The following is a 27,358-nucleotide window of genomic DNA, read 5'->3' as shown; positions in this document are numbered from 1 at the left end:
TATGGCGGGGGTGGGGTGGGGGGGAACGGTGGAGCTACCGCGCAGGACCGGAAGAAGCTGTAGAGGGTTGTAAATTTAGTCAGCTCCATCTCGGGTACTATCCTACAAAGTACCCAGGATATCTTCAAGGAGCGGTGTCTCAGAAAGGCAGCGTCCATTATTAAGGACCTTCAGCACCCAGGGCATGCCCTTTTCTCACTGTTACCATCAGGTAGGAGATACAGAAGCCTGAAGGCAGACACTCAGTGATTCAGGAACAGTTTCTTCCCCTCTGCTAAATAATTCCTAAATAGACTTTGAACCCTTGGACACTACCTCACTTTTTAAATATATATTATTTCTGTTTATGCATGATTTTTAATCTATTCAATATACATGTACTGTAATTTATTTATTTATTTTTCTTCTATATTATGTATCGTATTGAACCGCTGCTGCTAAATTAACAAATTTCATGACACATGCCGGTGATAATAAACCTGATTCTGATTCTGAATGTCAGGTCTGCCCCTTTCTTGTACTCTTTTGTATTTCCATGACTTCCATTGACGATCACAAAATAATTCAGCTATTCAATTACACGTTGCTTCTACAGGAACGTGTGCTGTGAAATTAGCGACTGTGATTCCTACGTTATAACTGTAGCTAATCTTCACAATTATAATGCTTCATTGCAAGCATTTTAAATGGCCAAAAGATGAAGGTGATGCCTGATAAATGTGCACAGGTTTATTTTTCTTTGTAATTATCCACTGGTTTGTACTAACCAGAATACTTACTCAAGATTTGTGTGCCCTTTTGTGTAAATTATTAATCTTCACATTTTACAGTACTGTACAGTTAATCCATTTAAAGGAACATAGATTTGATTTGAAGTAGCTGACATTTTAATTTATTTGCAGCTTTGAATAAGATGCATTAAAGAAAGATCAAGAATTTTTCAACAATAACTCCTTGAATATGTTGCATTTGATTCTGTGCTTGATAGAGAAAAGTACATTCACAGTACTATACTAGTCAGAGGAACATCTGCCATTCAGTTTGTTCTTCTTTACCCTGCAGTTGTGAGGGGGGGGGGGGAGAGAGATTGTGGTGTCTCCACAGCAAGTGCATGATGGGAGAATAATTCAGAATTATTAGCCTAAACTTGAGTTTATAGACTGGATCAAAGAAATGACATGTTTTGTAGAATAATTTGTATTGGACTCTGAGAAAACTGTCAATTTTTCAACAGAAATCTTATGAAGATACTATGTAAAAAACAAAATGAATCCAATTGGTCTGAGTTTGGAAGGTCCCTTTCAGTGGAATCAGGTGAGATCGATATCCAAGCATTATAATTTTATATAGTTAGTTTTAGTTTTAAGGTAAGTTACATTCAATAAAAGCTGAAAATGTAGAAACTTGTGGTGTTCGGCAAGTGTCTGGATTTGTTAATGCAATTGGAATATCAGTTTCCTCACTTGCAGATCCCAGTCAGTTTGGATTGACAACAACATCTGCTCCACAATCTCCATCAGCACAGGGCACCTCAAGTCTGTGTGCATATCCTCCGGCTCTATTCATTTTAGGCTTATGACTGGGTGGCTAATCACACGCGGGACAGAAGCAAGGTCGCATTGTGTATTCCAGCTAATGCCGGCCGGTTTAGCGAGCAGAGTGGCGGACACCTCTGCTGAAATCCGGAGGAAAACCCACAGAGGATGCAGAGGGGGATCACAAAGTCAAGGAAAGAGGACCGGGTCGAGACAACAGAGACTTTTGGAGAAGAGGAGTTCGGTGGGTAACACCGTTCCAGCTGACCGGAAGTGCACTGAGAGCAGTAAGCGTAAAGGAGTTGGGTGCTTACTGATCTGGTTAACAACAGATGGTGCAATCCGGGGTATAATTACAATCGAGGAGCATGTTTGCAGACTGGATATTGAACTTTTTACTGTTGGACTTCGGCCACATTCCACCGTGATACAACACTTGGCGGCACGGGAGGTCATTCCTGCCTGTGGCCATCGAACGTGCAGCTCCTCCCGTGGAGGGTCAGACACCCTAAGCCAATAGACTGGTCCTGGACTTATCTTCCATCTGGCATAGTTTGCATTTTGCTGTTTGATTGTTGGTGGTTTTTGTATTGCTATATTTATGCTCTATTCTTGGTTGGTGCTGCTGTAACGAAACCAAATTTCCCTCGGGATTAATAAAGTATATCTATCCAATAGTCATAGTCATAGTCATACTTTATTGATCCCAGGCGGAAAATGGTTTTCATTACAGTTGCACCATAAATAATAAATAGTAATAGAACCATAAATAGTTAAATAGTAATATGTAAATTATGCCAGTAAATTATGAAATAAGTCCAGGACCAGCCTATCGGCTCAGGGTGTCTGATCCTCCAAGGGAGGAGTTGTAAAGTTTGATGGCCACAGGCAGGAATGACTTCCTATGACGCTCTGTGTTGCATCTCGGTGGAATGAGTCTCTGGCTGAATGTACTCCTGTGCCCACCCAGTACATTATGTAGTGGATGGGAGACATTGTCCAAGATGGCATGCAACTTGGACAGCATCCTCTTTTCAGACACCACCGTCAGAGAGTCCAGTTCCATCCCCACAACATCACTGGCCTTACGAATGAGTTTGTTGATTCTGTTGGTGTCTGCTGCCCTCAGCCTGCTGCCCCAGCACACAACAGCAAACATGATAGCACTGGCCACCACAGACTCGTAGAACATCCTCAGCATCGTCCGGCAGATGTTAAAGGACCTCAGTCTCCTCAAGAAATAGAGGCGGCTCTGACCCTTATTGTAGACAGCCTCCGTGTTCTTTGACCAGTCCAGTTTATTGTCAATTCGTATCCCCAGGTATTTGTAATCCTCCACCATGTCCACACTGACCCCCCGGATGGAAACAGGGGTCACCGGTACCTTAGCTCTCCTCAGGTCTACCACCAGCTCCTTAGTAAAATGCCATATTTAAGTTTGCTGATGACACCACTGTCATAGGTACAATCAAATATGGTGATAAATCAGCGTATAGGTGCGAGATTGAAAATCTGACTGAACAACAACAATCTCTTACTCGGTCAGCAAGATCAAGGAGATGATTATTGATTTCAAGAGGAATTCTCATCAAGGGACCAGAGGTGGAGAGGTTGAGTTTAAATTCCTCAGCATTATCATTTCAGAGAATCTGTCCTGGGTCCTGCATTGTACATCTCATTACGAAGAAAGCACAGCAGCACCTCTACTTTCTTAGAAGTTTGCAAAGGTTTGGCCTTGTATGCAAACACCAATGCCCTTGAATGGAAAAGCCTTCAAAAAGTAGTTGATAAGGCTTATCCCTTCTCAAGTAAAGCCCTCCCCACCATTGAGCACACCCACACGGAGTGCTGTTGCCGGAAAGCAGCATCCATCAGCAAGGTTCCCCACTGTCCAGGCCATGCTCTCTTCTCACTGCTGCCACCAGAAAGAATGTGCAGGAGCCTCAGGACTCACACCACCAGTTTCAGGAACAGTTATTACCCCTCCTGAACTGGAGGGGTTAACTTCATTCAACTTTATTTGTCTCATCACTGAAATGTTACCACAACCTATAGTCTTGCCTTCAAGGAATTTTCATCTCATGTTCTCAATATTAATTGCTCATTTATTATTATTATTTTTTGTATTTTATCTCGGCCCAGGCTGGTAAAATCTGAGGTACAGGCATAGCCAAGCATACTCATTTCTCATTTCTCAATTGCTAGGAACTTTCGGACTATTTTAGTGGTGTTTAGTATAGAGGCTTTCTGTGTAGGATTAATTGTTTAATGCTATTGTGCAGTGACTTTGGGATGATACTAGTTGTAGATATTAATATTGGGACGAATTCCATAGTCTTTCAATTTCCTCTTTATTTCAGCATATTTCTGGTGTTTCTCACTTATAAATTTGACAGGTCCACTCCATGACCTACTGAATAAACAGTGGAGCACCATTTTGAACAAACTCATTCAGCTCCACTGTCACAGGGATCGTTAGATAAAATCTTTCCTAAGCATATACAGCAGTTCATCTCTGTGCAACAGGAGAACACACATCATAGTACAATAGTCTCTGGTTATTTTGTACATTATTATTGCACATTGGTAAACTGTTGTGTATATTATCATTCTGCACTTCATTATTAGTTAAGTCTGCACACTGCTAAGTGTGTTTTTAAATGCTGCTGCTGTAACAAAAGAATTTTCCACTCGGGATCAATAAAGAATTTATTATTATTATTGAATTCAGTATGTTATGTGTATTTGTCTATTAAGTAAATTGTTCTTGCTTCTTTATCCTGTAATATTATACCAGATGGTTATTATGGATTGTCCTATCTGTAATAATGAATTGGTTATAATATGATTTAGACCATCAAATACAGGAGCAGAATTAGGCCATTTGGCCCATCGAGTCTGCTCTGCCATTTCATCATGGCTGATCCAATTTTCCTCTCAGCCCAAACCTGCAGCTTTCTCTGCGTATCCCTTCGTGCCCTGACCAATCAAGAATTGGTTGGTTCAAATATACATAAAAAGACTCGAATATAAAATCAAGGATGTAATGTTGAGACTTTATAAATCACTGGTGAGGCCTCATTGGAGTATTGTGAGCAGTTTTGGACCCCTTATCTTGGAAAAGATGTGCTGAAACTGGAGAAGGGTCAAAGGAGGTTCACTAAAATGATTCCAGGATTGAGTGGCTGTCAAATGAAGAGTGGGCCTATATTCAATGGAATTCAGAAGAATGAGTGGTGACCTCATTGAAACCTATCAAATGGTGAAAGACCTTGATAGAGCGGATGTGGACAGGATGCTTCCTATGATGGGAGAGTCGAAGACCAGAGGACACAGCCTCAGAATAGCGGGGTGTCCTTTTAGAATGGAAATTTCTTTAGCCAGAGAGAGATGAATTTGTGGAATTCTTTTCCACAGCAGCTGTGGAAGCCAAATCTTTATGTATTTTTAAGGCAAAGATCAAGAATGAAAGAATATCAGGAGAAGGCGAGAAATTGGGGCTGAGAGGAAAATTGGATCAGCCATGATGAAATGGCGGAGCACATGATGGGTCAAATGTCCTAATTCTGCTCCTGTTCCTTATGGTCTTCCATCAAAAGACTTGGCCACCACCTTCACAACCATAGGGTGTACACCATCTGGTCCAGTTGGCTTATCTACCTCCAGACCTTTCAGTTTCCCAAGAACCTTTTCTCTAGTTATGGTAACTTCATACACTTTATGCCCCCTGACCCCTATAACTTCCACCATACTGCTAGTGTCTTCCACCGTGAAGACTGATGCAAAATACTTATTCAGTTCGTCTGCCATTTCCTTGTCCCCAATTACTACCAATTACAGCATTGTTTTCCAGTGATCCAATATCCACCCTCACCTCTTTTATACTTTATGTATTTGAAGAAACTTCTGCTATTCTCTTTAATATTATTAGCTATCTTGCTTTTGCATTCCAACTTTACCATCTTACTGACTTTTTTTCATTCCCTTCTGCTAGCTTTTAAAAGTTTCCCAGTCCTCGAATTTCCCACTAATTTTTGCTCTATTATATACTGTCCCCTTTGGCTTTTATGTTGGCTTTGACTTTTCTAGCCAGCCACAATTGCATCATCATGCCTTTAGAATACATCCGCCTTTCTGGGATGTATATATTCTGTGCCTTCCAAATTGCTTCCGGAAATTCCAGCCATTACTGCTCTGACATCATCCCCGCCAGTGTTTCTTTCCAATCAATTCTGGCCAACTCCTCTCTCATGCCTCTGTAATTCCCTTTACTCCACTGTAATACTGATATTGTAGAACTCTGCCTCTGAAATTGGATAAGGCTTGTATTTGTAGTAAAGTATGGTGTCTTATATGAGTTTGTGCTTTAAAGCAAGATTTTGGTGAATGACGTTTGCCACTTAATGGTGCCTGTGTAAGTAATCAGATTGAGTTAAACTGCTGCAGGATCCTGTAGTGTGTTGGATTGTTCCTGGTTTCTCTTAGCATTTTCTGCATTTATTTTCTTGAATTTGTTGGTCTTTTATTATGTATTTTGATTTTTTTGTGTTAAACACTTAGTCCTGTATTGTCACAAGGAACCCCTCAGTTTCTAGGAAGGGAGCTCTAACTCTGAGCCAGGCATTCAATGCTTCTTTGTTGATATCTAGTTTGCTCAGATCATGGGGTTGTCTTCCATGGTGGATCATGCCCTTTTATTGGTTAACTTTTACTTCTGCAGTGATAAATTTCTTCATTTTGCAAGGTTGTGCTTTCATTTAACTTTAGTGCTGTGTACTTTAATATCAGAATTGAAAGTATTTTCTAAAATTTGTCATTTCAGTTCTTATTTTTCTTTGTAGATTTTATGGATAGATTTTGCACCAAGATATCATGCCAAAATAAAATGTTAATATGGGTATAGTGAAAGTGCTTTTTGCCTTTGTTATATTTTTACAGTTCAGCTGTGTTTGGCTGATTTTCTAAGCCTTGAAGTAAATTTTGTCAAAAGTTTTCCTTTTATTGCACTATAGTCTATTTTCTTTGCTTGTTGACATCCCAGATACTTATACAGTGTGTTTCATATTTATCAGTCAGTTGTATTGTATCCTGCTGCTCAGTTTTATATTCTGCTAGCTCCATTGCATTTATGTTTCATGTTCTGCACTTACCTAGTCCAAAGTTCATGTTTATATTTTTACAAAATAGATCTACTATTTCAATTAATTGCGTTAACTTTAATGATGAAGTATATATTTTCAAACTATCCATGTAGAGAAGGTGTGTTAACTATACAGTCCCTATAAAAAGTATTCAGCCCATCCCCCACCCCCCGGAAGTGTTCATGTTTTATTGTTTAACAACATTGAATCACAGTGGATTTAATTTGGCTTTTTTGACACTGATCAACAGGAAAATACTTCTTTGTATAAAAATGGAAATGATGTTTACAAAGTGATCTAAGTTAATTACAAATATAAAACACAAAATAATTGATTGCATAAATATTCACCCTCTCCCCTCCCAGTTTTAATATGACACATCAAATCATCCCTGGTGCAGCCAGTTGGTTTTAGAAGTCATTTAATTAGTTAAATAGAGACCTGTTTTTGGAGACTTGTGTGCAGTCAAGGTGTTTCAATTAATTGTAGTAAAAACACACCTGAAACTGGAAAGTCGAACTGCTGGTCAGTCAGTATCCTGGCAAAAACTACACCACGAAGACAAAAGAACACTCCAAGCAACTCCCTAAAAAGATTATTGAACAGCATGAGTCAGGAGATGGATGTAATAATATTTCAAAGTCACTGAATATTCCTTGGTGTACAGTTAAGTCAATCATCAAGAAATGGAAAGAATATGGCACAAATGTAAGTCTGCCTAGAGCAGGCCATCCTCAAAAACTGAGTGACCGTGTAAGAACGAGACCGGTGAGGAAGGTTACCAAAAGACCGATAACAACTCTGGAGGAGTTACAAGCTTCAGTGGCTGAGATGGGAGAGACTGTGCATACAATAACTGTTGCCCGAGTGTTTCACCAGTCGCAGCTTTACAGGAGAGTGGCAAAGAGAAAGCCACTGTTGAAAAAAACACACATGAATTCTCAGCTAGAGTTTACCAGAAGGCATGTGGGAGATTCTGAAGTCAACTGGAAGAAGGTTCTATGATCTGATGAAATCAAAATTGAGCTTTTTGGCCATCAGAGTAAATTCTATGTTTGGCGTAAGTCAAACACCGCACATTATCAAAAACACACCATCCCTACCGTGAAGCGTGGTGGTGGCTGCATCATGCTGTGGGGATGCTTCATTACAGCAGGCCCTGGAAAGCTTGTAAAGGTAGCTGGTAAAATGAATGCAGCAAAATACAAGGAAATCCTGGAGGAAAACCTGATGCAGTCTGCAAGAGAACTGCGACTTGGGAGAAGATTTGTTTTCCAGCAAGACAATGTCTCCAAGAATAAAGCCAGAGCTACACAGGAACGGCTTAAAAACAATAAACTTAATGCCCTGGAGTGGCCAAGTTGGAGTCCAGACCTCAATCCAATTGGGAATTTGTGGTTGTTCTTGATAAGGGCTGTTCACGCCGATCCCCATGCAACCTGACAGAGCTTGAGCAGTTTTGTAATGAAGAATGGGGAAAAATGACAGTGTCCAGATGTGCAAAGCTGATAAAGACCTATGCACACAGACTCATAGCTGTAATTGCTGCCAAAGGTGCATCTACCAAATACTGACTTGAAGGGGTTGAATACTTATGCAATCAATTATTTTGTATTTTTATATTTGTAATTAATTTTGATCACTTTGTAGAGATCCATTTTCACTTTGACACAAAAGCCTCTTTTTCTGTTGATCAGTGTCAAAAAAAAGAAATTAAATCCACTGTGATTCAATGTTGTAAAACAATAAAACATGAATAGTACCAGAGGGGGTGAAAACATTTTATAGGCACTGTAATTTGGTTGTTTCTGATTTGATATTGAATTGACTTTGTTACATACATCCTTCATATACATGAGGAGTAAAAATCTTTACATTACGCTCTGTCTAAATGTGCAATTTATAGTAATTTATAATATTGTGTACAACAGGATAGTCAATATAACATAGAAATACAGTTGTGTCAGCATGAATTAATCAGTCTGATAGCTTGGTGGAGGAAGCTGTCCGGGAGCCTGTTTGTCCTGGCTTTTATGCTACGGTATCATTTCCTGGATGGTAGCAGCTGGAACGGTCTGTGGTTGGGGTGACTTGGATCTCTAATGATCCTTCGGGCCCTTTTTACACATCTGTCTTTGTAAACTTCCTGAATAGTGGGAAATTCACATCTATAGATGCGCTGGGCTGTCCGCACCACTCTCTGCAGAGCCCTGCGATTGAGGGAAGTACAGTTCCCATAGCAGGCAGTGATACAGCCAGTCAGGGTGCTCTCAATCATGCCCCTGTAGAAAGTTCTTAGAATCTGGGGGCACATACCAAACTTCTTCAACCGCCTGAGGTGAAAGAGGTGCTGTTGTGCTTTTTCACCATATAGCCAGTATGTACAGACCATGTGAGATCCTCGGTGAAGTTTATGCCGAGGAACTTAAAGCTGTTCACTCTCTAAAACCCAAATCCATTGATGTCAATAGGGTTAGGCTGTCTCCATTCCTCGTGTAGTCCACAACTAGCTCCTTTGTTTTTGCGACATTAAGTGAGAGGTTGTTTTCTTGACACCCTGGTTTTGTCCAATTCAGTAAATTAGAGAGTGGATTTAAATCTAGACAGAACCATAGTGGACATAGAGAGTCACCCTGGAAATTGCCTTGGTTTATTTTGTTAATGATGGCTGTTCTTTTTTGGTTGTTAATAGATAGAGTGATTATAGTATGTTATGCCTCACCAGATGCTGTAAGAATTTCACAAATATTAGGTGTAGTTTATATATATATTATTATCCATGAGTGTGCGACGGAATCAAATGCCTTTTTACCGTCAATATAACTTGAAAGATTTCTGCTTTTACGCTGGGCTTGATTTAGAATTACAGAATCTACTATCAGTTGTTTTTCACATCTTTTCATACCCTCACACCATCCTTTCTTCTCTTGTGTAAGTACAGTGTGGTATTCGAAGTGAGGGGTGATTAGTTGCAAGATGAATGATGTTACAATTTTACATACAGTTTGTAAACAAGTAACTAGTAAAATTATTATTAGTATTTATTCTTTTAGTATTTGTACAGTTTGTTGTCTTTTGCATATTGTTGTGTGTTGTGTGCAGTCTTTCATTGATTCTATTGTGTTTCTTGTGCTTACTGCGAAAGACAGCAAGAAAATGAATCTCAGGGTTTTAATTGGTGACATATACTGTACGTATATTAATGATAAATTTACATTGAACTTTGAATTTTGTTATTGTACAAGATTTCACCATGTATCCTAATGAATAGGACTTGTGCTGATTCATACAATTTAACAAAAATTCAAACATAATAATGAAGAGGTTCACTCCTGCAAAGTGAAGTGTGGATGACATTCAAGCTTGAGCTAATGGATGCTGAAACGTGAGTCTGAGACAATAATCACCTACTGAAAGGTGCAATTCTCTTTTTTTTCAATCTCTTTATTAATTTTAGAATATATAAACAAAACATAGCAATGATACAAATAATAGGAGATAAATTGTTACACTTACAAACAGTAATCGTAAAGTCCAATATTGAAATTTGACTAAACTCCCAATCATATAAAACTAACAACGGATAATACAGATCAAAAAAAAACTAAAAAAAAACCGAAACCAAAAAAAAACCCCAACCCAAAAGAAAGACAAAATTGATCAACTAAACTAAAAGACTTGGGCAAATCTAAGAACTTAAAAATGAAAAAGAAGAAAACCTCGGTGCCGACGACTCCATTCCCCTCCAACAACAATACAGAGAAATAGAATAGGTTTGGAAATAAAGATATTACATTAAGTGAAAATGCTGAATGAATGGCCTCCAAGTTTTTTCAAACTTAATGGAAGGGTCATAAACTGCACTTCTAATTTTCTCCAAATTCAAACACAGCATAGTTTGTGAAAACCAATGAAATACCTTAGGAGGGTTAATCTCTTTCCAATTCAATAAAATAGACCTTCTGGCCATTAAAGTAAGAAATGCAATCATCCTTCGTGATGAAGAGGTTAAATTATTTAAATCTATCATTGGTAGTCCAAAGATAGCAGTAATTGGATGCGGTTGTAAGTCTATATTTAGGACCGTTGAAATAATATCAAAAATATCTTTCCAATATTTCTCCAACAAAGGACATGACCAAAACATGTGGGTTAGAGAAGCTATCTCGGAATGACATCTGTCACATATTGGATTAATATAAGAGTAATAACGAGATAGTTTATCTTTGGACATATGAGCCCTGTGCACTTAACTGTATCAACCTATGCTTAGCACATACAGAGGATGAATTCACCAACTGAAGAATTTCTTCCCATTTTTCAGTCAGTATATTAATCTCAAGTTCTCTTTCCCAGTCAGCTTTAATTTTATTAGAAGCATCAGGACATAAATTCAAAATTATATCATATATGATTGCTACAACACTTTTCTGAGAGAGATTTAAATCTAAAATTTTTTCCAAAATATCCGTTGGATATGGATGTGGGAAATTAGGGGAAACAGTAAATAAAAAGTTCCTAATCTGTAAATATCTGAAAAAGTGAGATCTGGGTAAGTTATATTTATTAGAAAGTTGATCAAAAGACATAAAACAATTATCCATAAATAAATCGCGAAAAGATATTATACCTTTAATTTTCCAATCAGAGTAGGCTTGATCCATCGTGGAAGGTTGAAAAAGAAAGTTTGACAAGATAGGGCTTGCTAGGATAAATTGATTGAACCCAAAAAATCTTCGAAATTGAAACCATATACGTAAAGTATGCTTAACTATTGGGTTATTCATTTGTTTATATAATTTAAAAGAAGTAAAAGGAAGTGAAGTTCCGATTCTCAATAAGCTTTAGCCATTCAGAGAAATGTTGTCTGTTTGGTGGTACCACATTTATCCACTGAAGCAAAACCACACACACACATGATCTCTTTGAACTCGATGGTCCAGGGTGTAATTGGATACGAGCATTGCCATCTTTTACCAAGTCGTAAGTTGTCTTCACCTGGAAACCCATTCCCATTCTCCCTCTATCTCTGAATGGAAATGTTAGAACTCCCAGTGTTACCACTATCCAGACTATAGCAGCTCAAGGGCATTTACAAATGGACAATTATTTTTGGATGCATCAGTAATGCTCATACCTGATCATTGGATTCATTAAGGTAGCACTAATACCATATTCTAATTATTCAAGATTCAAGATTGGTTAATGTCATCTCCAATACACAAATGTAAGGAGAATGAAATAATTGTTACTCCAGATCCAATGTGGCTTTAAAAAAGTACAATAAGGTAAAGAAAACAATAATAATAAAAACACAATAAAGATAAATATAAAAGATAGCTTAAATGCATTGATTGTACGTCCATAAAGTGACACGATGTTGTACATAAGGTAACTGATGGGAAATAGTCAAGTTGTGGTGGAGTTAGTGGGTGGAGATGTTGATCAATCTTACTGCTTGGGGAAAGTAACTGTTTTTGAATATGGTGGTCCTGACATGGATGTTACATAGCCACCTCCCTGATGGGAGTGGGACAAAGTTCATGAGCAGGGCGGGTGGGATTTTTCATCATGTTGCTGGCCCCTTTTTTGGCACCTGTCTGTATATATGCCCTTGATGGTGGGTAGGCTGATGGCAGTGATCCATTGGGTGGTTTTGACGACTCATTGTAGAACCTTCCCCTCTGTCGCAGCGTAGTTTCCGTACCATGCAGTGATGCAGCTTGTTAAGGTGCTTTCTACTGTGTATCTGTAGAATGACCTGAGTATAGATGTACAAAGTCCAGCTCTCTTCAGCCTCCTCAGAAAGTAAGGGCACTGGTGAGCTTTCTTGACTGTGTAGGGTTATGTTGTTTGCATTACAATATGCAGTGACTACACTTCTCAAGTGTGACTAACGGTACAGTATTTGTGAATATTTCAGTATTGTTGAGAAAGATCTTATAAATGCAAAGCATTTTTGTAAACATACAACTCCCTTCTCGGTGCAGTTTATAAATAATTTGGTTAGGTTTCCTTTTTGTTTCACCTTTGTTGTTCATCCTTAGTATGTGCACAATTAAAATATAACTGCAGATTCTGGAGGCTCTTAGAAATTGTGCTCTGACAATAACCTTAATAATGAAGAATGACCAGAAAGTAATACCACTTTCAACTCTATATAAACATAACAGACAGAGATACTGTGGATTTCTATCAAATTATGGTCATTAGAAAAATGTCTGTCCAATATGCCTCCCTATATTTTGCATTTAATACAAAGATATTTGCAGATATGAAAATAACTTTATTCAGCAGAAACATGCAAAATTTGTGGATGGTAAAGGTGCATGCAGTTTCATGTATGAATCAGTTTCCTTCCAAATCATAAACTTTTTCAACTATCTAAAGGCAATTCTTTTGATGAAGTGAAGAAACAAGCAGTTGATGAAATGATGGAAAGAATTAAGAAAGGAGTTCAGCTTCGGAAGGTCAATGAAACGAACAAGGTGACTGTATTGTTATAATTTAAACAGTATAATGCATTTCTCTTTCTTTTGAAAATATAAAATATTTGTACAGTCCTCAAATAGTACTATTTGTAGTTGAGGATCTCGAACTCAGTAATCTAATACACTGACATCTGTATAATTAAAAAATTGTCTCCTTGTGTATTTACTGTGAGTGAAACATATTCTTCATAGAATTCTAAACTTACAAATCCGAAGTTGTGCCCTTGTAGTTCATTTTAAACTTGCAGATCACTCAAACTACTAACAAATTAGTTGTCAGCTGGTGGCTGCTAATGCTTCGTAAAGAGCTGAGTTTCTAGAAAGCTAGCAGTGGTTTGGGTCAGCACCTGCAGTGGTAACTTTAACTTTCACCTGCCAACATTATCCCCTGTATTTCTGTAAACTTTTGCCTTGTGTACTCAACTCACGGGGAATAGAAGGAGCCATAATTCCTCTTCCTGCAACTTAGCTCCAAGCATTGGGAACTGGTTACTACTTTACCAAAGTGCACAATTTAACCAGTTTAATCTCTGTTGTTTCTATCTATTTCTGTAGTATCTGTTTATCTTACTCTTAGTAATGTTAGTGTATAGGCCAAATACAGACGTAAGAGTCTAGCTCAGATAGGCTGCTTGTTCAACATGGACAAGTTGGGCCAAATAGCCTGTTTCCTTTCCTGCATAACTCTTTGAGTCAATGTGTTTTTAGCTGAAGGAAGTTAGTTTCTTCTAAAGTGCTGCTTTAATTCCTAAATGCAGAAAAATTTTAAATGCTCTAGCAAAGTAACATTTGCATCCCCCGTTTGCACAGAACATGGAACAGTACAGTACAGGAACAGGTCCTTTGACCCACAATGTTTGCACTATAATGCTAAATTAAGTTAGGTCTCTCCTGTCTGTATATGATCTATATCCCTGCATCATGCTACCTAAGAGCCTCTTAAAATGCCATTATCTATCTACCTCCATCACTGGCCCTAGCAGCGCATTCCCAACACCTCTGGAAACTAAGAAGCCTTTCCTGGCACAACTTCTTTAAACTACATCCTTCTCACTCGAAAATTTGTCTCCATTTTTTTCCAAATGTTTTTATTGGTACAGTAGATATGAAATAAAATTTGCGTGATTTTTAAAAATTTTGTGATTATCGCTTTATTCAAGATTTTGCATATCTCAAAGGCCGTGTGAATTGTCAGTCCTAAGTTTAATTGTCTTTTACAGATGTTACTTTCACCTATTATTAAACATCCTGAAAGAGTTTTTCCCTGTACTTCAACTGTTTTTTTAATTGTATTGTCACCTTTTTCCAATAAAACCGTGCCAAATTATTAATTCTGAGGGAATTCCTGTCGCTGCTAATGCCATTAATCAGTTTTGCTGTTGGTCACACTTCCTTCTGTTTGATTCTAGACTCCAATTAATAAGAACACACTTCAAGAATCTAATGCTTTACAAGAACTCAGAGGAATACTAGTAAGTCCTGAATTTAATTCCAATTTACTTTAGTTTTGCTCTTCAATCTTTCAGGTTCCTTTGTAATTGTGTCATGGCCAAACAAGCTCCCTGCAGTTACTATTATCAGAATTATCTGATGCTGCCCGACCTGCTGAGTTCATCCAATGTACTGAAAGTGTTGCTCCTATTGTCAGAATTACTGGGAAGTAACTTGGGAGCAGTTTGGCACTTGTTCAGTACCAAAGTTCAAAGCAAAATTTATTCCCAAAGTACATATATGTCACAATGTACAACCCGGAGATGCATTCCCTTGTGGGCATACTCAGTAAATCTATAGAATAATAACCATATCAATGAAAAACCGCACGACTTGGGCATTCAACCAGTGCAGAAGAAAACAAACCGTGCAAATTCAAAGAGAAGAAATAAAAATAATAAATTAATAAGCAATAAATATCAAGGACATGAGATGAAGAGTCCTTGAAAGTGAGTCCATTGGTTATGGGAGCAGTTCATTGTTGGGGTGAGTGAAGTTATCCCCTTTGGTTCAAGAGCCTATGGTTGAGGGGTCATAACTGTTCCTGAACCTGGCTGTGCGAGTCCTGAGACTCCTGTACCTTATGCTCTATGTAGCATTTCCCACTCTTTACTTCAGCTCTTGTTTACTGCTGTCACAAAACAACCAATTTATTGTGGCTGAAAAAACAGCCGATTTCACGAGATACAGTATGCCAGAAATATTAAACCTGCTTCAGATTCTGACTGCTGTTTCCTCTCTGTGGACCAGCAGTGCTGTGAGATGAAGTGGCCTCAGCTGGATCACTATTGGCCATGTATTGATTCCTTATAAAGCAACATAATCAGCCTAACTAGTTTAATGTGGGAGGGATAACCTAATGGTTGGAAATAAACAAGGTAAAGAGGATTATCACTGCTGCCTGGTGGTTGCATGGATGTTTTTTATTAGGTGTTTCCACAGTTCAACCTGATTCACTACGTTGGACTATAAATACAGACACACGGTTGTGCAGTCTCCACTTTTTAATCATGTGATGAAGCTCGGCATCAAATGGTTAACATCATTAGGAAGGGACATTTGTTTGTGGAGAAGGCTGCAATATCTCTTCTCGAACACCAGCCTTCACTCCATTGACACCACCAACACTTACTGCTGTCTCGCAAAATGAGCAAATATAAATCAAGGCCCCTAACCCCCTGGACCTTCTCTCTTCTCCTCACTCCCTTTGGGCAGAAGTTATCCTCTTCTTCTATTCTCCCACCTCTTCTCACCTGCTATCACCTTCCCTTGGTGCCCCTCTATCTTCCATTTCTCCTATGCTTCACTCTCCTCTCCGATCAGATTTCTTCCTCTCCTGCCCTGTACCTCTCCCACCCACCTGGCTTCACCTATCACTTTCAGCTACCCTCCTTCCCCTTCCCTCTCCTTTGTATCCTGGCATCTTCCACCTTCTTTTCCAGCCCTGAAGAAGAGTCTTGGTCTGAATCGTTTCCATAGACACTGCCTGGCTTGTTGAGTTCCTCCAGCATTTTCTGTGTGTTGTTCTGGACTTTCAGCATCTGCAGAACCTCTTGTGTAGAAGATACAAACACTGGAGAACGTGTAACACCAGCCTCAGTGACAGTTTTTATTCTGTTTTTACCAGACTCTCGAAAGGATTTCTCATATGTTTAAATATGAACTCTTGATTTCAATTCTATCTTGTTGTGACCCTTGACTTTATTTTCTAACTGTAACACTATATTCTGCATTGTCTTCCTTGTTAGTATCGTGACGTAATTATGAATGGCATAAACTGTCTGGGTGATATTCAAATGAAACTTTTCACTGAATCTCAGTACATATGATAAGAATAGGGTTGTGGGCTGGACATATGTCTCTACCAAAGGAGGTGTAAGGCACGCCTTCCCTCCGCTAACCTGCAGGTCACCCTTGGGAAAGGTGTAAACCTGCTTAGCCCCGATCAGGGTCACATGAAGCCACGGGAGCAGATGGTGGACATCACAAGTCCTGGTTATGTGGCCACGGACACCAGGAAGGCAATCACTGAAGAGTATTATAACACTGGACGACATTCAGACTTGGTCAAGAGGTTCATTTGTTATTCAGACCAAACATCAGAATGTGGAAGAAATGTGATCTAAATGATTCTGACCATTGAATGATTATTGGTGTTCAGAAACTGCTGATGTCCTGGGACCTTCTCGGGAGTTTACAGAGAATAGTGCAGGAAAAAAAGTCTGTTCAGTGGCTGCTCTGTGCATGAAAATGCCTTGTTAATGAGAGAGATCAGAGGAAAATGGCCAGACTAGTTCAAGCTAACAGGAAACTCAAATAACCATGCTTTACCACAGTGGTGTGCAGAAGAGCATCTCTGAATGCACAACACTGTGAACCTTTAAGTGGATGTGTTACACCAGCAGTAGACCATGATCAGACACTCACTGGCCATTTTATTAGGTACAGGAAGTTTCTAATAAAGTAGCCACCTTGTGTATATCTTAGTAAAAACTTTAACCAAGATAGCAGCCACTTATAAGAAGCTGTCAGCTCAGCAGAAGGAACTTTCTTAATTAAATGTGTATAATTGATTCTAAACTCAAGAATCCAATGGCCACAAATCTGTTGTTCTTTCATAGGTATTCAGACAGACAATATAAACTTACATGATGAAATCGCACTGGCTTGCTGCCACCGTGTCTTTGTGGGTTCCAAGGGGCTGAGGTGACATTGAGGGACTACGGCCTTTCCCCTGGAGATGCCTGACTGCTCCTCTCAGCTTAGTTGTAAATGGCTGTGCTCTTAGCCAGAGTATCTATTCCTGAGTCTGAAATCCCCAGCCAGCACAATCAATCACAACGCACACAAAATGCTGGAGGAACTCAACAGGCCAGGAAGCATCCAGGGAAAGGAATAAACAGTCAACATTTTGGGCTGAGATTCTTTTTCAGGACTCGAGAGGAAACATAGAAACATAGAAAATAGGTGCAGGAGTAGGCCATTCGGCCCTTCGAGCCTGCACCGCCATTTATTATGATCATGGCTGATCATCCAACTCAGAACCCAGCCTTCCCTCCATACCCCCTGACCCCTGTAGCCACAAGGGCCATATCTAACTTCCTTTTAAACATAGCTAATGAACTGGCCTCAACAGTTTGCTGTGGCAGAGAATTCCACAGATTCACCACTCTCTGTGTGAAGAAGTTTTTCCTAACCTCGGTCCTAAAAGGCTTCCCCTCTATCCTCAAACTGTGACCCCTCGTTCTAGACCTCCCCAACATCGGGAACAATCTTCCTGCATCTAGCCTGTGGTGGAAGGTGGAAGATGCCAGAATTTCATCAAGAACATAAGTTCAATTTCAAGCTTAATTGTCATTCGACCATACCGTACATGAATGCCGGTGAATACAGTCAAATGAAACAGCATTCCGCCAGGGCCAAGGTGCAAAACACAGGACCAACAGTCACACCAGATCAACACACATATAGCACATATAAGATAACGTACAGTAAACATAGTCACACAAAAATATACTAAAGTCCAAGTTCTGAATCCATGGATGTAGATAGCAAGAGCAAGCCCACATCAGTCTGCAGATGAAAGCAATCCAGCTTGTCCCTCCACTGAGCAAACACATAAAGGAAGGCATCCAAGATGTTATGTGACAACTTTATAATTTTTTTGTAATTAATATGTTTTCTTTCTCTTGAAGAAATCTCACAAAGAGGAAATATTGGCAACCAGTACAAAAGTTAAAGAAGAAAATGAGCTGCAAAGGATCCTAAGGCACAGGAAAGAAGTAACGGAATCCGTTGCTAGTAGTAAGTCCTCCATTTAAAATCCGTAGCTAGTTCTCCTTATGTTTGTCCCTAACCATTTGCTCGACTGATTGTTACAGAAATAAAGCCATTTTATTGCAGTAAATATAAAACTTGCCCCTCAATTAGGCTTTTTAAATTGATTTCAGTCTTAAAGACAAATCTAACGTTAGTTGTGGAAATGTAGAGTATACAATATCGTAACAAGTTACTGATTTAGAAGTATTTGGACCTAGGTTTTTCCCTATTTATTAATAAACTGCTTTTGCTGTTTTTTAACATGGCTAAAGTTAATAATTACATTCTACTGGAAAGATGTAAATAGGGTTGAAGAAGTACAGAGAAAATTCACAAGGATGTTGCTGGGTCTGGAGGACCTGAGTTATAAGGAAAGATTAGGACTGTAATGGGTTAGGACTATATTCTTTAGAAAGTAGAAGATTGAGAGGATTTGACAGTGGTATACAAAATGATGAAGAGTATAGATAGGGTAAATAGAAACAGGCTTTTCCACTGAGATTGGGTGGGACTCCAACCAGAGGTCATGGGTTAAGGGTGAAAGGTGAAAAGTTTAAAGGGAACATGAAGGGAAACTATTTAGAGGGCTATGAGAGTGTGGAATGAGCTGCCAGTGCAAGTGTTGCATGCAAGCTTGATTTCAATTTTTAAGAGAAGTTTGGATAGGTACATGGAAGGCAAGGTTATGGAGGGTTATGGTCCCAGTGCAGGTCAATGAGAAAAGGCAGTTTAACCATTCAACAAGGACTGGATGGGTCGAAGGTCCTGTTTCTATGCTTTACTTTTCTATGACTCTGTAATTATTTTCAAATTTGGCTCAATATTTGAGAAACGTCTTGGAAAATAGCAGAGAGTTGCATTTTTCTACTAGATATATTAGTGAAACATGAGCAGATAAGAAAAAAGTACTTTTTGAATTTCAGGTTCACCACACAAATTGGCGAATACGACAAAGCAATCCGGAGCTGCCTTAAGATCAGGAAATAAGATCAATCGCCCACCAGTTCAGAGAAAAGCAAGCAAAAATGGCAATACATAACTTGGAGCTCCCTGGTCAGTCTCAAACAGAGGATGACAACTAATTAAGAGTTCAATACATTTGAGTAATGTATATATTTGAAATCTTTTGAACTAGACATACAGAGTTGCTGATTAAGTCATAAGACTATAAGACGTAGGGGCAGGCTTAGGCCACTTGGCCCATCGAGTCTTCTCCGCATTCCATCAAGGCTGATTTATTATTCCCCTCAACACCACTCTCCTCCCTTCTCCTCATAGCCATTGACACCCTGAAAATCAAGAATTATCAGCCTCCGCTTTAAGTGTACACAATGACTTGGCCTCCACAGCCATCTGTGGCGAAGAATTCCACAGATGCACCACATCAGTCCAAAGAAATTCCTGCTCATCTGAAGAACTTGTTCCCCGAAACTCCAGCCATTGCTGTTTTTCCGTCACAGATGCCATGGTAACATAGGGTAAGCGAGACATTATTACAGCTCAGGGCGTTGGAGTTTGGAGTTCAAGTCTAATATTATCTGTAAGGAGTCTGTACACGAAGCACATGAGGTTTCTCCAGGTCCTTCAGTTTCCTCCCACAGTCCAAAGGCGTATCGGTTAATTGCTCATTGTAAATTGTTCTGTAATTAGGCCATGGTTAGATTGGTGGTTGCTGGGCAGTGTGGCTCGAAGGACTGGAAGGGCCTATTCTGCGCTGTATCGCTAAAAAAATAGTGAATCCTGTGCCTTCCAAATTGCTGCCAGAAATGTCAGCCAGTTCTGTTCTGCTGTCCCTTTCCAATCAACGTTGGCCAGCTCCTCTCTCATGCCTCTGTAATTCCCTTTACTCCACAGTAATACTGATATATCTGACTTTCGCCTCTCCATCTCAAACTGAAGGGTGAATTCTATCATAGTATGATCAATATTATGAATAGTTAATTAATTAATTACTTTTATTTATTGCGATACAGTGTGGAATAGGCCCTTTCAAACCGTGCCATCCAACAAACCACTGAGTTAACCCTAGCCTAATCACAGGACACTTTACAATGACCAACGGTCTTTGGGCTGTGCGAGGAAACCCACATGGTCACTGGGAGAACGTACAAACTCCTTGCAGGCAACGTCGGGAGCTGAGCCCAGGTGGCTGGTACTGGAAAGCATTCTGCTAAGCACACACTACTGTATCTATCGACTGCCCGTTACTCCACTGGTGCTTAGGGCAGCAATGAAGGTCCATCTCCAATGGTGTTCGGAACTTCCTTTATTTTGTTAGTTGTTTCATGCAAGTCCCGGGTGGAGTCTCAGGAACACACTCACACTCAGATGTAGAATGATTCTTCATTGCTGTTTCCTTAACAGTTTTGTTTTACCAGTTAGGGTTGTTACCCTGAGCTGAACCCCTGAACCTGGAGGACTGGTGAGCCACTCTCAGTCTGGTCTCTACCCTTTGACCTGTTTGGCATGGCTGACCCTACCCAGAGCCAAAGCATAAAGTCGTGACTCCAGCCAGCATAGCTCTCTGGGTCATTGAGGTATGTGACCCTCCAAACCCTACAGCAAGGTTGTGGTCCTCTTGGAGGGCTAGATTATTGTGCTATCCCAGTTCTTTATTTGGGTTTAGAGAAAAACTGTTTCATTTACAGATTAGCATTTGGGGTGGGGGAGGGGAGGTGTGGAATGGTAATTATTGATAGATAGATAGATAGATATACTTTATTGATCCTGAAGGAAATTGGGTTTCGTTACAGCTGCACCAACCAAGAATAGAGCATAAATATAGCAATACAAAAACCACAAATAATCGAACAACAATATGCAAACTATGCCAGATGGAAAAAAAGTCCAGGACCAGCCGATTGGCTCAGGGTGTCTGACCCTCCACGGGAGGAGCTGCAAAGTTCGATGGTCACAGGCCAACCTGGCATCATAATGCAGTCACGTGGATTTCTTGGAAACACAAGGGATGGCAGATTCTGGACTCAGGCTGGAGCGGCATTTGAGTGTGGAAAGGAATTGTTGATGTTTTGAGTAAAAGGGGTATCAACCCAAATTTCAGCAATTCCTTACCTCCCACTGATGGAGCTTGGCCGATTAAAGTTCCCCAGCAGTTTTTGTTTGATGCACCAGGGTCACTTGCCTGTAGATTATTTAATACAAAATAGGGAACTAATTGACTGAATTAATAATGAAGGCAAGCATGCATATTGCCATCTCAGTAATCATGTACTTTCAAAATACCCAAAATTTTGTAGCGTTGCAGTTTGTGTAATGCTATCACAGCTTGGTTGGTTGGAGTTCAGAGTTCAACTCTGACATCATCTGTAAAGAGTGTATATATCCTTCTCATGGAACATGTGGGTTTCCGCTGAATGCTCTGGTTTCTTCCCACAGTCCAAAGACGTAACAGTAAGTAGGTTAATTGGTCATTGTAAATTGTCCTGAGATAAGGCTAGAATTAAATAGGTGGATTGCTGGGCAGTGTGGCTTGAAGGGCTGGAAAGGCTTGTTTTGTGCTCTATCAAAATAAATAAATAAATAAATTGGATTGAATTAAATAAATAATCTTCTCTTAGAACTCCTATTATGTTAATGTAAAATTGGAACTGGGGCTTTCATTCTCCAAAGTAGATTCAGATGACACATCTGAAATAATGGAGTAAAAAAATCTTTTCATAGTCATAGTCATACTTTATTGATCCCAAGGGAAATTGGGTTTCATTACAGTTGCACCAACCAAGAAGAGAGTATAAATATAGCAATATAAAACCATAAATAATTAAATAATAATATGTAAATTATGCCAGATGGAAATAAGTCCAGGACCAGCCTATTGGCTCAGGGTGTCTGACCCTCCAAGGAAGGAGTTGTAAAGTCTGATGGCCACAGGCAGGAATGACTTCCTATGACGCTCTGTGTTGCATCTCGGTGGGATGAGTCTCTGGCTGAAACTCATTCCTAGTGATGTTGATTCCGAGTGATGTTCACCCGATCCAATGGCCGTCGAGGCAGGATTTTCCAAATCCCTCAAGAGCACATCAGAGATGCCTACATTTGCAAATAATTTTCTTTCCATTAAATTGGTGCTATAGTTTTTTTTTCATTTAGAATTTTAATTTCATTTCATTCTGAAAAAACACTGATACATTGTTTTAAAATCTAATTAATATTGGGGTATCTACTTAACAAAATGCAGGGCGTATTTTTTTTGACTATCATGAATCTAATGGTAAATGAAGAGAAATGAATGTGGTGATATATGTTGTGACTTTAAGTGTCACATTAACCCCAACTTGAAGATGAACATTTCAGTTGGGTTGCTTTAGAGGCATTGACTTTTCTTTTTAAAAGGGAGTTGTTTGTTCTTAAGTGACGTGAGAATAATTGTTCTATCTATCACATGTGAGGATTTTGGATAATTTATCAACACAAAAAGTGCTAAGTAAATCGGATCAGCTTGTTGCTCTGGTACTTCCATTGGTAACTGAAGCTTTGATGCTTTGCATTTTTGTGAAATGAATCTGCCTTTTACAGGTGTGTGCCACTCAGAGATTACAGGGGTGTTAAAAGAGGTTAAATCAGCACAAATAGAAACGGAAATTACTTTCCAATCTGAATTTTACCGAGTATATCTTTTTTAAAAAATTGTTTTTTAATCTTAAAAAGCACTAAAAATAAAGCCAAAAGTTGGAGAGCTTGAGGTGAAGAAGTCTGAGTAAACTGTTAAACTTAGTTTGTGAATAAAGTCACTTAAAGCAATCAGTGAGATGTGAACGGGAACTGCATCCTTTTCTATCCTTCAGACTAAATATTTTTCACGGTCGACTTAAGAGCAATAATGTTCTTAAGAGTACAGTGTGTGGATAAGAGGAGCAAATTTAATTTGTGAAAGTGAGAATTTTTTTGGAGTTGTTCTTTGTCAATGTGCATAGCACTTTTCCCTTCCTCTTAAAAGATTAGATTTGATTAACTCAGCTGAAGCAAATAAGGCACCGATGTGTTGATCCTCTGTACAAGTTATTGTGCGAAATGAAGTACAAAAGTACTTTGACGGGGACGGAAATGAAATGAATCGCTGCAAATTCAAACACAATGCATGATAAATGAAAACCAAACAGTACTTCGTATTTTTGTATTCTGCACAGACATGGTTATTATGTGGAATAAAAGAATTATGTGAACTTCCTCATTTAGTACACTGACCACTTATTAACTGATGAAAATTGATACCTCAGGATAAAACCTTTGCTGTTAAATCAGCATTTTCTTTATTTTCCATTAATCCATATATTGCTTGTATTTATCTATAAAGGACAAATTTTACTAAAGCATTCATTGTATGTTTCTCATTGGCATAATTCAAATTCTTATAAAATATTGATTTAGAGAATGCATCTGCTTTGATAGTATGGTGCTGAACCTTGCCTTGAAATAGTTTATTACAGCTGTGAAAAAATGGAAGCTCTCTCTTGGAACCTTTGATTATGAATGACTACTGGGGTAAAGTTAATCTTTGGTAGCTGGCAATTGGTTTGCTAAACTATGATTTAATGTAAAATTCACAAGCAGGGAAGGAGAGAAGTCATTTGTTGAACTTTGTTGTAATTGATGCTGTAATTTAGTTGTAATCCTTGGTGTTTGCATAACAATTAGGTCACTTGGCAAATACCCAAAGGGCCAAAGTGCTAATTGGGCAATTTTACTTTGGATCCAATCACAATAGCTGAGAAAATCAAATTCAAATAGTCGAATAAATAATTAAATAAATCTGGAATTTTATTTATATATACACAAAGTGGGTTCCGGTTAATTGGGCCATCGGTTAATCAGGACAGCTGCTTATTTGGGACAAAAACTAATTGGGAAAATAGCAGGATATCATCCTTTCCTTCCTACCACTCACCTACCCGCCAGTTTCAATTTACAGTGGCTCTTTAGCCCACCAACCTGGGGTGAACATCTCAGTGTAACCCTGTAATGCCCCAGGAGAGCATAGAAGGTGAGGATTAAGCACAGGTCTCTGGCCATCTTGATCTATTACAAATTGTCACACTTGCTGGCATTTAAAATAGCAGGTGCAACTTTCAGTGATCTCTTAAAGTAAAGTTCCATAATGGTTAAAAGGAAGTCCCAAGCTACCATCAGGCAGGAAGCTCTGAAGTAAGAAGTCCCACACCATCAGACCCACGGACAGCTACCTCCCTTCGAACCAACCAAAACAACCTTAGTCATCTACCACCCACCAGCCTCCACATCCAGTTCATAATTCTTCAGAACCTCTGCCATTTTCAAATGGATCCCACCAACAAGAAGATCTTTCCCTCCTCACCACCCCAGTTCCTGCTTCCCGCAGGGATTGCTCCCTACGCAACACTCTTGTCCATTCGTCCCTCCCCACTGATCTCCCTCCCGACACTTATTCTTGCAAGCGGAACAAGTGCTACACCTGCCCCTACACCTCCTCCCTCACTACCATTCAGGGCCCCAAACAGACCTTCCAGGTGAGGCAACACTCCACCTGTGAGTCTGTTGGGTTCATATACCGTGTCCGATGCTCCCAGTGTGACCTCCTGTATATCAGTGAGATCCGACGTAGATTGGGAGACCGCTTCACCAAGCACCTACGCTCCATCCGCCAGAAGAAGCAGGATCTCCCAGTTGCCATCCATTTTAATTCCACTTCCCATTCTCATTCCAATATGACAGTCCATGGCCTCCTCTACTGTTGTGATAACACCACACTCAGGTTGGAGGAACGACACCTTACATTCTGTCTGGGTAGCCTCCAACCTGATAGTATGAACATCAATTTCTCAAACTTCCAGTAATGGCTCCCCCCCCCAACTTCACCATTCCCCATCCCCTTTTCCCTCTCTCACCTTATCTCCTTGCCTGCCCATCGCTTCCCTCTAGTGATCCTCCCACTTTTCTTTCTTCCATGGGCTTCTGTTCTCTCCTACTGGACTCCCCCTTCTCCAGCCCTGTATCTCTTTCACCATTCAACTTCCCAGCTATTTAAATCACCCCTCCCCCTCCCAGTTTCACCTATCACCTTGTGTTTCTCTCTCCCTTCCCCCCAACCTTTAAACCTACTCCTCATCTTTTTCTCTCCAGTTCTGCCGAAGGGTCTTGGCTCAAAATGTTGACTGTACTTTTTTCCATAGGTGCTGCCTGGCCTGCTGAGTTCCTCCAGAATTTTGTGTGTGTTGCTCAATTTCAATCACTACAGTTTAACAACACTAACCACTTTTGATCATCTTGTCCAAACATGGGCTTTGTTTTTCTTGTTCTAATTATGTTCTTTCTTATAAAATTGTTCATTCTATTTTTAATTTATGTATGTGTTTCTTGTGAATGCTGATTACAAGCTGCCTGTGATGCTGTTGTATTGGGAGTTTTTTACTGACCCTGTATATTTATGTACTTGTACATTTGTTAATAAACTTGACTCAGCTTTGAATTCTTTTACTTTGACTAATAGCGTTCTTCCAGCCCGAGTGTAGCGTTGCCACTTAATAAATTGATGCTGCAATATTAGAAGGAAGATGGAAGAGTGTACCCAGGAGCTCGGAAGGAGTGGAATGATTGATGAAGATCAGTGTCCCACCATTGGGCACATTCTTTCTATAAGGGCTCTCTCCGGGGCTTTGGCCAAGTACTTCCAACAGGAAAAAAAATACAAGCTGTTGGAAATATTCCATAGGTTGGACATAATCTGTGGAGAGTGAAACAAAGTTAAAGTTTCAAGTCAATAAGTTCTTATCAACTCCTGACCCTCACAATCAGTTGGATCTGCCACATCATGCCTTACACTTTGATTTTGCCAAGTCACGTCCAACACCTTGAACTTGCAGGAGCAGCCTGGAACTATATTGAGGTCAGAAAGTTCAAGAGTGACTTCCCTCAAATCTCTAGGACAAAACTCTTCAAGCACACCTGAGCAGCTGTATGCAATCCAAGGTCTGATCCCAAAATATTGTCTACCCTTTTCCTGCCACAGGTGTAACTTGTCCCACTGAATTCCTCCAGCACTGTGTTTGTTGCTCAAGCTTCCAGCATCTCTTATGCCTCTGAGCTGCATATGATGCTACAGATAGGCACAGGTCTCAGGTTTACAAAGAATGTGGTCTGAATATTTGTCCTTAAACTTCAAGTTCAAGTTTAATTATCATTCAAACACTCATGAATATAGTCAAATGAAGGCCAAGGTGCAAAACATTACCAACAGCACACAGCACATAGCATATATGGTTACTATTTCAGAAAAAAGCACACTGTCACAAAGAGAAAAAAATATTTAGCCCAAGTCCCTGAGTGTCCAGCTTGTTCTTTCACTTAGCAAACACCAGAGGGCATCACCCAGTGAACATTGGAGGGGTCAGCCCCTAACCCAGAATGGATTGCAGCAGACAACAAAGGCTCCTCCTACTCGCATCTTTCACAGACTCAGAGGAAACATGGTTAGTAAAAACCCAATTGTTCTGTAAATGAAGTTTATGTTTTACTTGACTTGTCAAATTGAATGTCATACTGAGATAATGACATAATGACATACTAATGTCATTCTGTATCATACACAAAATGCTGGTGGAACGCAGCAGGCCAGGCAGCATCTATAGGAAGAGGTACAGTTGAAGTTTTGGGCCGAGATCCTTCGTCAGGACTAACTGAAAGAAGAGATAGTAAGAGATTTGAGAGGGGGAGGGGGAGATCTGAAATGATAGGGGAAGACAGGAGGGGGAGGGATGAAGCTAAGAGCTGGACAGTTGATTGGCAAAAGGGAAACAAAGCTGGAGACATGGGAGAAAGAAAGGGGGAGGGGAGCACCAGAGGAAGATGGAAAGCAGGCAAGGAGTGATTGTGAGAGGGAAAGAGAGAG

At 39.7% G+C, this 27,358-nt stretch overlaps 1 protein-coding gene across 6 annotated transcripts in view; it reads left to right on the top strand.

Annotated features, from left to right (window-relative positions):
- Positions 1-27,358, top strand: part of shtn1 (shootin 1) — a 117,426-nt gene that overhangs the window by 77,054 nt on the left and 13,014 nt on the right. For 2 of the 6 annotated variants that reach the window (XM_063072046.1, XM_063072047.1), the window contains exons 12-16: positions 1,235-1,314; positions 13,067-13,164; positions 14,577-14,639; positions 18,354-18,462; positions 19,401-25,927. In XM_063072046.1, coding sequence (XP_062928116.1) covers positions 1,235-1,314; positions 13,067-13,164; positions 14,577-14,639; positions 18,354-18,462; positions 19,401-19,516 — 466 coding nt within the window. In that variant the 3' untranslated portion in view covers positions 19,517-25,927. Of the gene's footprint in view, positions 1-1,234; positions 1,315-13,066; positions 13,165-14,576; positions 14,640-18,353; positions 18,463-19,400; positions 25,928-27,358 lie in introns of those variants that run through there. The other 4 variants (XR_010021040.1, XR_010021039.1, XR_010021038.1 and 1 more) reach the window with 4 other exon arrangements.

The sequence above is a fragment of the Mobula hypostoma genome, chromosome 19, assembly GCF_963921235.1.
Source record: "Mobula hypostoma chromosome 19, sMobHyp1.1, whole genome shotgun sequence".
Classification (NCBI taxonomy): domain Eukaryota; kingdom Metazoa; phylum Chordata; class Chondrichthyes; order Myliobatiformes; family Myliobatidae; genus Mobula; species Mobula hypostoma.
This window is presented reverse-complemented; position numbering and strand designations above follow the sequence as displayed.